Below are 15,018 nucleotides of genomic sequence, written 5' to 3' on the forward strand. Positions count from 1 at the left end.
AACATAATATTCATCAGTAGGTCTGTACATCACACATAAGACGGAGCGGTACGATACGCATGAATCACACGCTCACAAGAATATGTGCTAAATACTTCGGAAATAAATGCAAAAGTTAAGTCACCAGGGAAAAATTAACAAAGCGCACTTCTTATTGTATCTAAACGATTTTAAATACCAGTGCTCATTAACCCAGATTGTTTTTATTCCGCGCCACAGTTTATGCAGCTAAATATTCATGTATGCTCAACGACTCTTTATTAAGCTTAGAACTTTTTATAACGTATTAGTTCTAAAGTTTTATCAAATGACCATCGTGTGTTGTTGTGTTAAGTTATTTTGTAATGGTTTTGCAATTTATTTAGTGAAAGTGGAAATAAAAATATAATGTTAAATGGCGCATACAGTATAAGAGAGGTTGTAGTAATTATGAGGCAAAAAAGCATAATCTTTAAACACCTACAGTTTTATATGTCATAAAAAAAGAAAACGATAAGTCAGATCGCCATTTTGTTGAAAATTATAAGTAAAGTGGGATTTACAAAAAAAATGTCAATGGTCTCAATTGCCAAGATAGTAAGCCGAAAATTGTTAGAAACATTAGCGTCTAATAATTTACCGAAAATATATGTATTTTACGCTGTGAATTTGATAAGATTTTTATATTAAATACGAATACGCAAAATAAGTAAATGGCCTGTAGACAAGAGATTTTATTACACAAAACAGCACGCTCACTATGAGTCTCCAAAGCAGAATTGATGACATTGTAGAAGTGAGAGAGCGCAATACACTGCTCGTAGTGGCATCTCGCTTAAACAGCTACAACAATCCGGCTGGAAACCTTGTAGTGGAGTAGAAACGATTCAAGTAAGTGCTATCTGCTCCACGTGACTATAAAGTGAGGAATTTAAAGACTGCAATGATGCATAAATTGTGGCCAGTTATTGTCCCACTGGGAGCCGGCGATAAGAGACTAATGCATTAAACATTTTAATTTCTTACGTGACGAAATGTTGGCGCAACAGGTTAGTTTCATTAATTTTCGACAGTAAAAATAGATTTGCTTTTTGACTGACTGTTGTTTTTTTATGTTTTGCTGTGACCTATTGTGTGATTACTCGTTCAAGCACTAAGAATTTTATTTTGAATTAAATATATATATATATACAATTAAAAGGTAACAAAAAATAAAGTTTGACAAATCTGCTATGTGCTCTTTCAAGCCTTCTACATAGCACTGTATTACCACATCGAATACCAATACCAAATTAAATTTAAACTCAGAGCTTTAAATTAAGCGGGGATCACATTAAGCCCGCTGTCATTGTCTGTGCGGCTTCTAGAGTCGGTAGGTAAGTAGGGCATTATGAAATCCTAGAAGTGCGTTGAAGCGAAGTTCCAATTATCCAAAGCTTTTGTTCACCCTCACTCCGCCGCGCCCATTGTCATCACATTCATTCAATGAATATTTTTTATTCACTCGTGGCTGTAATTAATATCTATTTTAGAAATTTTCAATGGGAACTGTACCTTTCCGGACCCAGAGTGTTCTTTGTTGTATAATTGATTTTGGGTAGCGTTATCTTTGAAATTGTAATGGAAACGCTTTCACTGAAGAATAGGTCTTTATGTGTGTTTAACGCGTTTGTCGTAAACTAACGTACCTTTGAAAATTCTAACCCCTTTTAAGTGTGTTAATAATTTAAAACTATTAATATGATGGATTTTGTGATAAAATGTATTTTGTGATGATTTTATATTGCGCGTATATTGATTTGCCAGAACAAAAATGAAAAATACAGACACGTTAGCAACAACAAAATAAGTAAATAGACACAAATACTTAAAACCAATATTAGACAAGAACCTTTGTGTTTCACGCACAAAGGTAAACATCAAAGAACGTCCATTATCCGTTAAGCTTGAAAACCAACTCAATCAATGCTAACCTCCACTACAAACCAAGGACAACACCCCAATAAAAAACTAAGTAATACTTTGGTCCTAAACTTACTACGAGCAACGCCATCTGTTGGCGAACCATTGTAACTATTCTCCGTCCTGGTAAAACTTCGGAACGCTTCGAGGTCGGTTATTTTCTCCAAGTGCTTTGCATTCTTTTCGCATTTGGAGCAAATGAGCGTACCCGGTAATGAATTTGGGAAATACTCTACAGTGTTATGACGAATTTTTATAAGCACCTCGTTTAATAGAGACCTGATTTTGTCGCAACGACGCCAGTGTTTTCGGCACGGTATTTCGTGATTACTTTTTGATAGTTGTTGAGAGCGGAAAAGAATAATCATTGCATGTTGTAAAACGTTATTTAGGGCAGACAAATTATTCAAAATAGAGCGTGTTACTTTAGGGAAAACTTTTTTTTACAGGTTATCCACTGCAGCGTGTTGATAAACTGTTTGACCGATTTTTTTAATAACTCTAATGAATTCTTGGTACTTATGAATTTAATTTTAACAGTCACAAAAAGTAATTTAAAAGTTACAAACGCATATTTAGCCTGTCAAAATCCCACTTCTCAAAATCAAATTTACTTTCTTATGCCATTAACTTAAAAAAAATGTTTTAATTATTTGCAAAAACATCATCACAGCTACATATAACAAGTACATACAATTCATCGTAAAAAAATATCGCTTTCAGAGACAATTTACAGACCTTCGTCCAAATAAACAACTAAAATATAAAAGGGACATCGTTTCCCATCGACGTTTGATAGGCATTTAATTGATGGATTGTGATACCAGTGGTCCCAACGGTATCCTAGCAACGATAATTCATTTTGCTTTTGTTTTGTTTCCCTTTAGTATGTGATAAACTCCTTTTTGCTTCACTATTTTTGACGTTGGCAGATGAGATTAGACGGTGATTGATAAATTGTAGTTTTTATTGTTTTATAGTTATAGTACGTTGTTTTATGTTGGTAAATGTGATCTAGTTTTTGGTATTGAGGTTAAGCATTGATGGTCTTAGGGCTTTCTTGCGTTTGCTGGTGTAATCCGGCGTGAAGTGTGTTTTGAGCTACATGTCTCACAATATAATCCCTTGCTTTATGTGTAAGATGATCATGTAAGACATATAAACAAAATTACATAGGAGACCCAAAATTATGCAGCGTCCTCGGAGGAAAATACTTTGTGTGACTGATTGGATAATTAAGAAACAACAGACATTATTATTTAAATTGATAAACTTTTAGAAATATAGTTCCCTTTTAGACCGTAACAAACATTAGCCTATATTAAGCTATGAAACGCGAGTCTCCTCGTGACTAATAAAAATAGATATACAAAATCATAAAGCTTCATAAATATTTATACAATCAAAACAACTCAAGCGACCACAACCGCCCCACGCCGCGCCGGCACAATAACATTCATACCACGAAAATCAATTACATTAATATGCACCATCAATCATTTATAATTACAAACCTCAAACGGGCAAAACAAAGGCTTGAACGATTACAACGTAAGCTGTGGATACATTTCATAAAAACCTGTTCTGTACGGTTTGTAATCCTCAAAACTCCATCAGTTAATGCCATGTCGGTCGCAAATGACACGTATCCGTTGCTAATCGATGGTCCAGCTTACAGAGATGATTGACAACCGAGTTCGGTAATGCGGTAATGCCGTGTGTTGCACACCAGACACGAACCTGGGAGTGTTTGCTTACCTGTCGATTATATAAAACGATTTGTAGGAAGCCGGTGTAATTGATAGATTTTTGCATGGATTGTCGATTAAGGGAAACTTAGCTCGTTTTTATGTAACCTATTTGTGTCCTAGCTATGCAAAATAGTCCTTTAATAACTGTTATTTATTTATTATTATTATTTGCATTTGACCGTCTGTTCTTTTGATACAATTTTGCTAGCAAACAGATAACCATAAACCTTAAAAGTAGCGATGATTCGGACGTTATTTCCAGAAACTTTGTCAGTATTGCTGGATTATAGTTCCAAAATTATCTAAACTGGACGCGAAATACGCTAAAAAAGGGGGCAGTTCCTATCATGATCTATAAAAACGTACTAAATCGATTCTCGAACTTCCAAACGGTCTATTCGGTTTATGGTCTAATAAAAGGCGACCCACAGTCAAAACGAACTAACTAAATATACCCAGATGGCTCTTAAGATTTAGTTCTACCTAATAAAAATATAATCCCTTCCATTGCCAGTACGCTAGCAGTTGTCCAAATAAAATCTCTAGGAGAAACTTTTTCTAACGAAAGTACTTCGACACTCAGAAAGTTGGGATGTAGAAAAACTTTAGCGCCCGACTGTCCGAGATTTGGACTTGAAAGTATAGGACTTGTGTGAATAGGAATGTTACCTACGTGTTTGTCCGGCTTTCTGTTTCAGCGCTGATTTTTACATTTATATTCAGGCTACCTAGCTTAGCTTAACTATTCTAAGTTCAGCAGTTTTTAAACCTCGCATTTCCTTACGACTTAAGTAAGGTTTTCTTTTAAAAATGTAAATTTACATTTTTTAAATTTATTAGGATTACTCACGTTCATTTTAAGCAACCTATATAGTAGGTAGTAGGTCAATCAATTTTTTTTTCTTTTGTTTTTTAATTACCAAAAATATATATTTTTATCAATATTTGATTACTTTATTTTTTGTAAGATATTTTGTCATAAGTTGATAAAACGATTTATTTATAAGGAGTGAAAATATACTACCTAAAACTTTTAACGAATTTAAAGTGCATTCGTCGTCATAAGGTCCGTTTGAAAACAACGAACTTACGTACATTATAAAAAGATAAAAAGTTCGAGTCACCACAATGTCGTTTAATATTCTTGGTGTATGAGGTTTGTGTCATTTGTACCATTTGGTTATAAAAATGCATGAATAAGTATACTTGACATGAAACTAAACAGCTCTCTAGTATTTTTACGAGTATGTAAACGTTTGTGTCGTATTAAAACAAGCGCAAATGAACAAAATTAAACGAACATTTTGATGATATCGCCGACATTTACCGTAAAATAAACCTGTAGAAGTCATGTAACCGTACAAGTAACACCGTGACACGTAACTAAAGCCTGACGGTATTACGCAACTAGTTTAAACAAAGCCACAGCAAAAATTTCGAATGCGACATCGAATACTCTCACAATAATGTTTTTATTACGGCGATGATTGTTCGAATTTTGCTGTCGATTGCTGTTGCCTTGCTTTCATAAGATACGTAATAAAGCCGCCGTTCGTGTTTCATTATGTTTCAGCGTTCACCTCACTTAGGCCATGTAAATAGCAGCGAAGGGTTATTCAACCGATGGCCGTGTTTAGGGTTAATACAAGTAGAAAATGGCCTAACATTACCCATTGTGAGCATTGTACAAAATAATAATAAAGCATTTATTTTTACTAGCTTTCGCAAGCGGCTCCGCCCGACCGAATTTGGATTTTGGAGTAAATGAGCCACGGGCTTTATTAGTAACAAAACTTATTGCCCACCAAGTTATGTGAAAAAAATAATAGATGACTACAAATCCTTTAACAATATTAGTGCCGATGAATAAAAAGAACCTTTAGGATTTTTTTGATGCGCGGAAAAATAGAAAATGTCTTCGCAACTATTTTCAGAATTAACAAACTACACTATTCTCATAAAATTTACATCAAAACTGTGGAATCCAGCTTGTAATCTAAAATCTAGACCAAAGTTTTTACAAGGTTGCTCAACAATGACAGGCTTATCGTAAATATTGTTTAATAATGCTCTACTACCTATACAATGCCAAATTAGCAGGCTATGTTATTAGGCTTCCTCTCGATACTACGCCAGATTAAAGTCTTTCCTATCCTTTGAAAAAGGCTTGTCATGTCATATAAATGTACATAAATGATATTAAACCACGTCAGACCTTTAAAAACCCGGGCAGCTGATTTTTAAACTATCAGACAAATAAAAGGAGCAAAAGATGGATTGAAAATGTATCACACATTTTCAATTTTACTTTTGTTATTTACACATGTGCCTACTACACGTTTCCACGGCTAAACTTATTATGGATATGGTCTGATCCTATGAATATACTACATGCCACTTTTTGACGTGATAATCCATACGCATCCGAGCGAAATAGCGGGAAAAGCACACGTTTTCCCGCCTTTACCCATTGGGGCAGCAACCTCCGAATTGGTACAGATGATGTAACGTGAAGACGTAGGTACAAGCACAGACACATACACTCTCAAACTATCTACTTTAGCATAGCATAACGTGTTATCAGTCATTGACTCTTGCTTAATGATTAAATTTAATATAAAATTAGTATTCTTTCCACGTAGTTTTTTATGTATGTACCTCTGTGCGGACTGAATGTATATTTCATATACTTCTCTTATATCTTTTCGTGTACTAACTCTGCTCAGTTAAATAATTAAATTCTTTTGTGAGCTTCAGACAGCATAAGGCTGGAATGCCGTTTGTGTATTAGGGGTACGCTATTCGGTTATTTAATCGTTGATATATTTTTTAAGTTTTCGTTCTATGTATGGTCTCATGGTCCCAAGGCAGGCAAAACATCAATGTGACTTTTTCTTAGTTCCTTCGTTAATTATTTTACGACAACACTTACAAACGGCGAATGAATACTTCGTCGGTAAATTCCAAATACAAGAAGCTGAGAGCCAACCTGTAGCAATCAACCGTGGTGATCAATTCTCTTTTTTTTATGTGGAGTAATATTTGTGCCCAGTAGTGAGACATAATATAGGCATATTATATAGGTATATGTATCCCCTTAAATATATTATTTTAAGGATTACCCTTTTAACTCGGTGGTTAAAATAGCTGAACGATTTTTTTTAAAGTAATAATGTAAAGTTCGCAACATGTAAATTGATATGACTGGACAAAACATTTGCCAGGACGTCGCCACTTTGTCTAAGCAAAGCTTTCGCAAACTTTAGTTACTGTACACGTTAAGGATATAGCAGATAAGAATGAAGTACTTTCTGCACTTTCAAGAAGTGAAAATATAATTGTGTAACTCACTTACTCTGTTGGAAATGAGCTTTAGTATTTGTGACTAAAATGGGTTCCGTCTTAAGTGTGTTATTTTTAAAAGGAAATAATAAAATATGGGCGTGTTAACAAAGATGTCTATACTAAATCACTAATCTAAAATGATACAATATCAAAAAAGTGCTTTTGAGTTTTCTCAAGACAAATCTCTACTTTTATTACTGAATTCTCAGCAGTGCCGTATTATCCATAAGGCACTTTAGGCCAGTACCTAGGGGCCCACTATGACTAGGGGCCCACCACCAAAGTACCATTAAAAAAAAGCTCAATAAATTTTTCACTGAATGAAAATAGCTTGAACCAAGGGGGCCCCACTCCTTTGTTGCCTCGGGGCTCCTGGGCCCATAGATTCGGCCCTGATTCTCAGCATATTTTTCCTACGCAAAAACTGATTGTAAAACTAAGTTAACATAAAATAGCTGACTTTAGTTTTTTTATGTTGCATGAATTAATACGGTATTGATGGTAATAGTATCTATCTCTTATTTATCAAAATATCTAAATTTTGACGTACTAAGTTTAACACCCCTGGGAACGAACATCTGCCAACTGTAATATATTCCGTCCTACACGTTTGATCTGTTACCAAAGTATGTAACGTTCAAAGAACCCATTAAACCGTTAATAATAACATAAACACTCGACTAAGATATCCCAAGTATGAACTGCAGAGGGAGGCATTTTAATGCATTGATGGGATATAAATTTATCTATCGGATTTCCGAAATTCTGATGTTAAGGTAATTTTTTGCTTTGCAACAAGCGCTATCTTCATCAGTAACCTTGTTTACATGAAAAGCAGTTACCTAAATTTTCGTATCCTTTTGAAAAAATGTTTGTAATACTGGAAGTAAATTTAAGATTTTATATTTATTTTATTAGCAATGTCTATATTATAACTGTAGTACTAACGGATAAATTTTCAAAAGATAAACACAGAAAGGAAGAGGACTGGGCGCATACAAAGATCGGCAACAAATAGCTGGAAAGTGTAAACTGTAAAAACAGTTAAGGAGGCTTTAAAATGAGGCTCTTCAGTATCTAACAGGCATAGCATGTTTTTTTAAAGCAATATATCAACATTACGTATCTATAAACAGAAATCTATTGACAAAGCGACTCCATTAGATCATTAAATACCCCTAATTAAGCATTTCTAGAAGATGCTACCAGCGAAGCGTAGCTAGGAATATAATTATTATAAAACCTGATAAGAAATTAAGAAAGCCCAACGAGGATAAACTCTAAAACAAAAATGTATAAATTGTTTCCAACATGAACTGACGTTATGAGCTCTGAAACCCCAAAACACTTTTATTATAAAGAACGTTACGAGTCTACATTACTTTTTACAACTAACGCAATAATATACAAACAAACATTATAACTGAGTCAAGCCAACACATAGAGCGATAAATCTAGGTCTCAATGGCGACGTTTACAGAATTACAATCAGCACCAGTTTCGTGAGTGTCACATTATTTTTGATATGAATGGGAATTACTTCCCGAGATGCTGGAGCTAGAGAGACTATTTTCATGCTATCTATTTAGCACGTTATACCTACACCATTGTAAAACATTACCATAATAAAATTCAAGTACTATTCGTTTAACTCAATACTGAATACTATATTGCTTTCCATAAGTTATACAGATGGTAAAAAGAAACAAGTTTAAGTACAATTATGGCCGGGCACTCAAAAGTTTTCTCGGCCCTTCTTATTTCTGTATCAGATGTTTTCAATTAATCTATTTATAACTTACAGCTCGTTAATAATTTAAACCTGAGATCATTTGGTGCCAGGTATTTAAATACATTATTTCAATATAAAAATTACCTCACAGGTTATTTTCTTACTAATCCGATCACATTATAAAAACATGAAGCGTCTACCTATTCAATTTAATCCTAAATTGATTTACAAATTTTCGTGCATCCAAAAAATTGTCCGTGAAATCCATTTTTTTCGAACTGTCTCTGTTTTTTATATCGCCCTAATTTCGAATTCACATCATTTATCCATAAGACAAAAGCGTAGCACGCAAATACTCTCCAAAAATCGAATTTCTTATAAAATATATAATATAAAGCCGAAACTCTCGGAAATATTAATTTCCGGGGAGTTAAAACGCGGCGGCGAGCCAATAGGTTCGGCGGCAAAAAATATTGTGACCCCTGAAATAAATTGTTACATTAATCTATTCATTAATCCCCTTTGGGGTCAACAATTGATCACGTCACGAGCTGATCTTCTGCCAGATGTCAATACTCCTTGCTGAGAATATTCCTATATTGGTTTATTACTTCCTAATAAGCGCTGCCCGTCACTGTAAATTAGTTCGGCATCATCGGTGGAAGCACAATGCGTACTTTGGACCGCTGTCTACCCTTTGTCGGATTAAGGTCTTAATAACATGCAGAGTTGGCAATGAAAGATGCGTTTACCTAGAAAATTTAAATGGCGTATTCTTGTATGAAGTGTAATTCAAGCTGTAAAAATTTTGTTCTGTACCAGACCTTGATCGAGAATTTGATCCGATTGGGTACTTGACAATGGAGAGAAACATAATTATAAAAGCCAAATACCGTATTCTTTCGCTCCTCCCCATTTGGCACTGATTTTATTTAGATATTTAACAGCCTGAATGTAAAAGGCTTGAAGACTATCTAAAGTTGCTATTTATAACTTAAATCAAAAAACCTTATTGCTTAAAAAAACTCTGATAAATAATAATTATACAGCGGTATCTTGCCGATAACTTCAAAAATAAATGGACACTTAAATATTATTTATTAACTGAGCCCTGCTATTTGCTCCGCGTCCTACACTTCATGTTTTGTAACAAAATAAAAATCTTAGCTTATAGCTTCTGCAAATAATATAAACACAAACTACATTTTTTTTAATCGAACCACATACGCGTTTGAGCAATCAAACTCTCTTAAGACTTCTACTGTTAAACACGAGGGCTGGTTTCTCGTGCAAAAAATATATCTCCAATACCTCTACACTTAAGACGTCGGAGTTATTATTTATATTTATTTGTGTAACGTTCGTTTTGTTAACACATCATCCTAACACATTATCCTATTGATTAGGGCCATCGTATTGAGGAGCCCATTTTCCTTATCTTAACACATTTGATTCAGAAGATGAGATTATACTTTGACAGGTAATTACTATATTCTTACATTAATGTATTTTTTGGCTATCAAGAATAAACGCATAAAATATGATTTTATTTTCTGGTTTCAAGTTACAATCAAGTGTTATACCTAAATGTAATATTGAAGATAGAACTTGCTAATGTTTTTAATTTTCCTTGTTTAACGAAAATGCGGGAATTCTGAGTTGCCTTACAAGCCCACACAATTTCCAACTTAAGACCGGTAAATGTTTAGTTTATGAAGTAACCTTTCTGGAGGATTTTCCTTCAAAACACAATTCCACCTTGAATTGTAATCATTTTCGAAAGCTGTCTAACTAATTTGTGGCCCATGAAATTTGAAACAAACTTCGTTTTAGTTTCGGCGTCAGACTTCACTTTTTCTTTAATAGAAATGTCGCGGTTTTGATAACTTAATTTTTACGGCGGTATTTGTGATATTTGTGGAGACATAGTATAAACAATATTTTAAGTTTTAGCATTTACGATATAAATAAAAAAATAGGTTTTTGCTGAAAATTTTGGCTGAGCGTAATGCCAAATACCTGAAAATATTACTACGCAGTCTACGGATATAAACACGTGTTCTCTACGAATTAAATACAAAATAACTAACATAATTCTTTAAAAATAATAATAGGAACTTATCAAACATATTCCATTCAAAATAAACTTAAAAGTAACATTAAATTTTGTTCTTAAATCAACACAAAATATGTGTATAGTAAGGGAACTGATAGACACGTGAACTGCTGTTTTTGATCAATTAGCTTTGCCATTCAAAGTAACAATAGTGTTGTCAGCTGACAACGATACCGGTTGACAGCTGTGAGTAGCATTTTGATGCTAAATAGTGCCGTTTATTGCTCTACTATTGTATATTGTCTGAGACAGTGGAAACTGATAAATAGTGGTATAGTGTTAAGAATAGGATACAAAATATTTATTAAGATAAGGAATAATATTCTATAGTGAACCATTGATAATTCATATTTTAATGACAATACCTACACATGTAAGCCTCATATCCAATTAACTCTTCAATAAAAACAGAATTTACAAAATTACTGATCCTTGTAGTATTTTTAACACCTAAAACCGTTAAATACTATGTCGATGGTGAGTCTGATAAAAATGTTTTAAGCGACACATAATCAAGTTTATTTTTATAACTGCAATTAAAATGTACCCAAAATCTGAGTTTAAGAACTTTCTAAACTCATTTTAGCCGAATTCTACACCATTACACAACACTTGTAATTATGATGTAGGCGAACATTTATCTTCTTTTAAATGCGAAATAAGATGCATCAGTGTGTATTTCTCTTATCTGCGAATGACACAGAAAATGTGACGTAATGAAACCATTATTTCCGCTTCGAAGTCGGTAACTGTTTACGAATAACTGAATAATTACCTGTTTAGTTATAACAAGTATGTCTGTATCTCTGTATTATGTTTTCCCAAATAAAACAAACATTACCGTCATAGCTCACAACGATGTATTTATCAGTGGTAAATATTCTGGTGAGAATGCAATACATGTTTTACTGGTTTCTAATTTTTCTTTTGTATTTTTAGGATATTTTCATTTATGAATTAGAAATGTAAGTAATGAGTTTTTCTAAAATATATATTTACTTTTAGTGACTTATAGGTTCTACAATTTTATACAAAAAAATGAAATTGAGCCCATAGAATTATCTAAAGCTAAACTCAGAATTCCTAAAATTTTAATATCTCTCGTACTAAAAAAGGTTCGCAAAATATTTGTGTACGTAACAAAGCAAAACTTAATTTAGGATAAAATGGATAGCTTTTCCTCGAAAAGTTATTCTGAAAATGCTTTTTGCAAACAATGTTTCGATTAGCCGTCAAAATCACAAAATTCGTAAGTACATTACTGGACGTCGTACTGGAGTACGTCAGCTGTACATGATAACATTTACGTTATTTTTGGTACAAAACTGATGTATATAAGGAACCTGACCTTTACGAGATTATTTCATTTTTGAAATCATATTATTTTGTCGGAGGAACTGAGGTACACAGCAAATGATATTTTCAGTATGCTGAGTTTGTTTAGCGTATGTATTAATCATGAAATAAAGATTTAGGACCATTCTCATGTGTGCTTTTATCGCGGGAGATAATCATTACACAGTAGTACAATCTTCACTAAGCGAAAAATGCTTAAAAATTTGCAATCATACTAAAATATTGGGCATTCAGTAAATTCTCCTACTTTTTTTTAAATAATTAAGAGTTTACTGAAAACTACATCGAATATCAGTACAAGTCTAACAAGTCAGAACCCCATAACAGTCTCTATAAATATTTAGTACACAAAAGCAGTAACTTCAACTCAGTGACGCTGATCCGACACAATAATCCTTTCAATAGAACATTATTATTTTATGCGTCACATTATATTCGAAAGTTTGGTAAAAGGGACGTCGAACTACCCGAGTTACGAACTTTCACATTTGGAGAATGAGGATGGTCGATCCACTTTATTATTATTAACGAATACAGAATGTTCCTGTTTATGGGACCGACTCTGTTTGTTATGCAGTGATGGGATACATCTGAATTATTAATTTTCATGCTGAGTTTTAAAGGCATCGTTTTGGACGTTTCATTTTATGTTAATACAAATTCAGTAGATGACTTTTACTTGACTGAGCATATTTTATTTTTTTGGTTGTAGTAAACCATATGGGAGTTACAGAATGTTTTATCAACTTCACCCAAATTTCCCCACAAATAAATCTAAGCATTCATGTTTTATCAGCATCTTTTGGATTAGACTAAGACATATCTATAAATTCATCAGAACTCTGCTCGAGTCTTAATAATTACGCTTTGGTGAATGTTTATGAAAACTCCATAAAATTTTAATTTCGAACGATTACAATGTACAGAAAAGTGATCGTGAATTTGACCCACGACCATTTTCTGAGTTAGTGAAGCTAAACTTCACAACTCTTCCGAGAACTCACTTGAAAAAATTACCGAGTGGTATGTGCAGAAACTAAGCCTTACATGAGATAAGACTATTTCTGCAGGCGATATAAAGACACAATTCTTGCTTCAAAGAGTTCATTAATAACGTCCATACAATAAGGTTTTTCTCACAGTTACCGCAGAAAAAAAACAACGAAAGACAGATCACGCGTCCGAAGCATCCCGTCCACACTTACCTCCCCGTGATTAATGAACCCATGTCTATGCGCCAATTCGTGGGCCTTCTCCGGCCCACCGGGGACGAACACAGCGAACTGGTGATGATACAGTGGTACACAGACGTCCAGCACTGTCAGTACCACGACCACGTACGCTAACATCGCGCAAACCGCGCATCGCACGTTACTACCTAACTAAGACGCGGATCACGAAACCGATCATTCTAAGTCTCGACACTCGCGAATGTATTTCCAATGTTCGAGCGACGTCCGTCCTATACGACGTCTCCACGAAGACTGACTCCGCGTGACTGGAGGTCTTTTGGTGTGTTTACAGTTGGCGCATGCGCGAAAGTTGGCGCCCTTTCTTAGTCCACTTGCTACCCGAACGTATTGTGTGTAGCGTCAATTGTCTTGAATAACTAATTGATTTGTATCGATATGAGTTTTTGAGTGACATAAGTTTTTCCTAAAATGTATTTTCGTAAATTTGTGCACTGGTCGATTATCAACCATTTATAGTCGATATGAAAAAGATATTTAGTCACTCTGATATTTTAACTAATAAAAAAAATGGTATAACCGTTTACCTTACAATGAGACATGGAAAGGACACTTTAATTTCTGAATTATAAATTACAAAGTTAGGTCGAATTTCCCAAAACTGAGCACTCTGAGAAATAGTAGCATTAAGACAACAATGTAGCAGATTTAAATGGCATTAGCACACTTGTAACGAAGTGCCATTGAACCTCAAAGTAGTTCAGTAAAGTCCCATTTGTCACTATGATTTGTATGTATTTTGTAAAATAGGAATACAGTATGAAAAACCGGTTATGTGAGAGTAAAGGAGAGTCTGAGGATTCCATACAAATAGGTCAAAGAAGTACCATTTTGTTAATGTGAAGTGGTGACCTTAACCACTGGGCCATTCGTGCAATCAAAGTACATACATTAAGCAGTCATACTTTAGTATGAACATAATAAGTTTTTTCAAATTATTGACGCATTGAATAGATTAATGCAATGCATCCATTTTAGTAGACACGATTATACAAAACCCTAAAACATTTTGTAACAAGCAATATCATAGTTTATTGAAGTCGTTACAAAACTTGCAAGACGAACAAAGACGAGAAGTCTTGAGTTCTATTCTCAAGACTCAAGATACCAGCGTATAGATGTTCAGACGTACGTAAATTGTTAAAACTAAAATGCCACGACTATTTTTTTAAAGAAGGCTACGTTTGTTCTCAGAAATCAAAGCTTAAAAATAATATCCTGTATTTTTTTTTATTTTCTCCATTGAAGCAATAAATACTTTATCTTAAAACCTTCATGACGTGACGTTTTATAGTTTGCAGGTATAGTCAAGAAATAGATTTTAAAAATCTAAGAAGTTAGAAACAACACATATTCTGTCTACCTCTCTCTCTCATTATCTTTTAAACTGAAGTAACCTTAAATATTTACTTAAACCAATAATTTTACGTATACTAACATATCACAGTTATTCTAAGTGCAGCTCTTTAACTGTCCTACATTACAACTACATACGATAGAACCATCTCTCGTACATCATAATTCTAA

General features: G+C 33.8%; 1 protein-coding gene across 1 annotated transcript in view; it reads right to left on the reverse strand.

Moving 5' to 3' along the window:
- LOC113503401 (furin-like protease 2) overlaps positions 1-13,717 on the reverse strand; it is a 31,379-nt gene extending 17,662 nt beyond the window's left edge. The window contains exon 1 of the mRNA XM_026885339.1: positions 13,447-13,717. Within this exon, the coding sequence (XP_026741140.1) occupies positions 13,447-13,590 (144 nt within the window). The 5' untranslated portion in view covers positions 13,591-13,717. The remainder of the gene's footprint in view (positions 1-13,446) is intronic.
- Between the last annotated feature and the right edge of the window lie 1,301 nt (positions 13,718-15,018).

Source organism: Trichoplusia ni, chromosome 19 (assembly GCF_003590095.1).
Source record: "Trichoplusia ni isolate ovarian cell line Hi5 chromosome 19, tn1, whole genome shotgun sequence".
Lineage (NCBI taxonomy): Eukaryota > Metazoa > Arthropoda > Insecta > Lepidoptera > Noctuidae > Trichoplusia > Trichoplusia ni.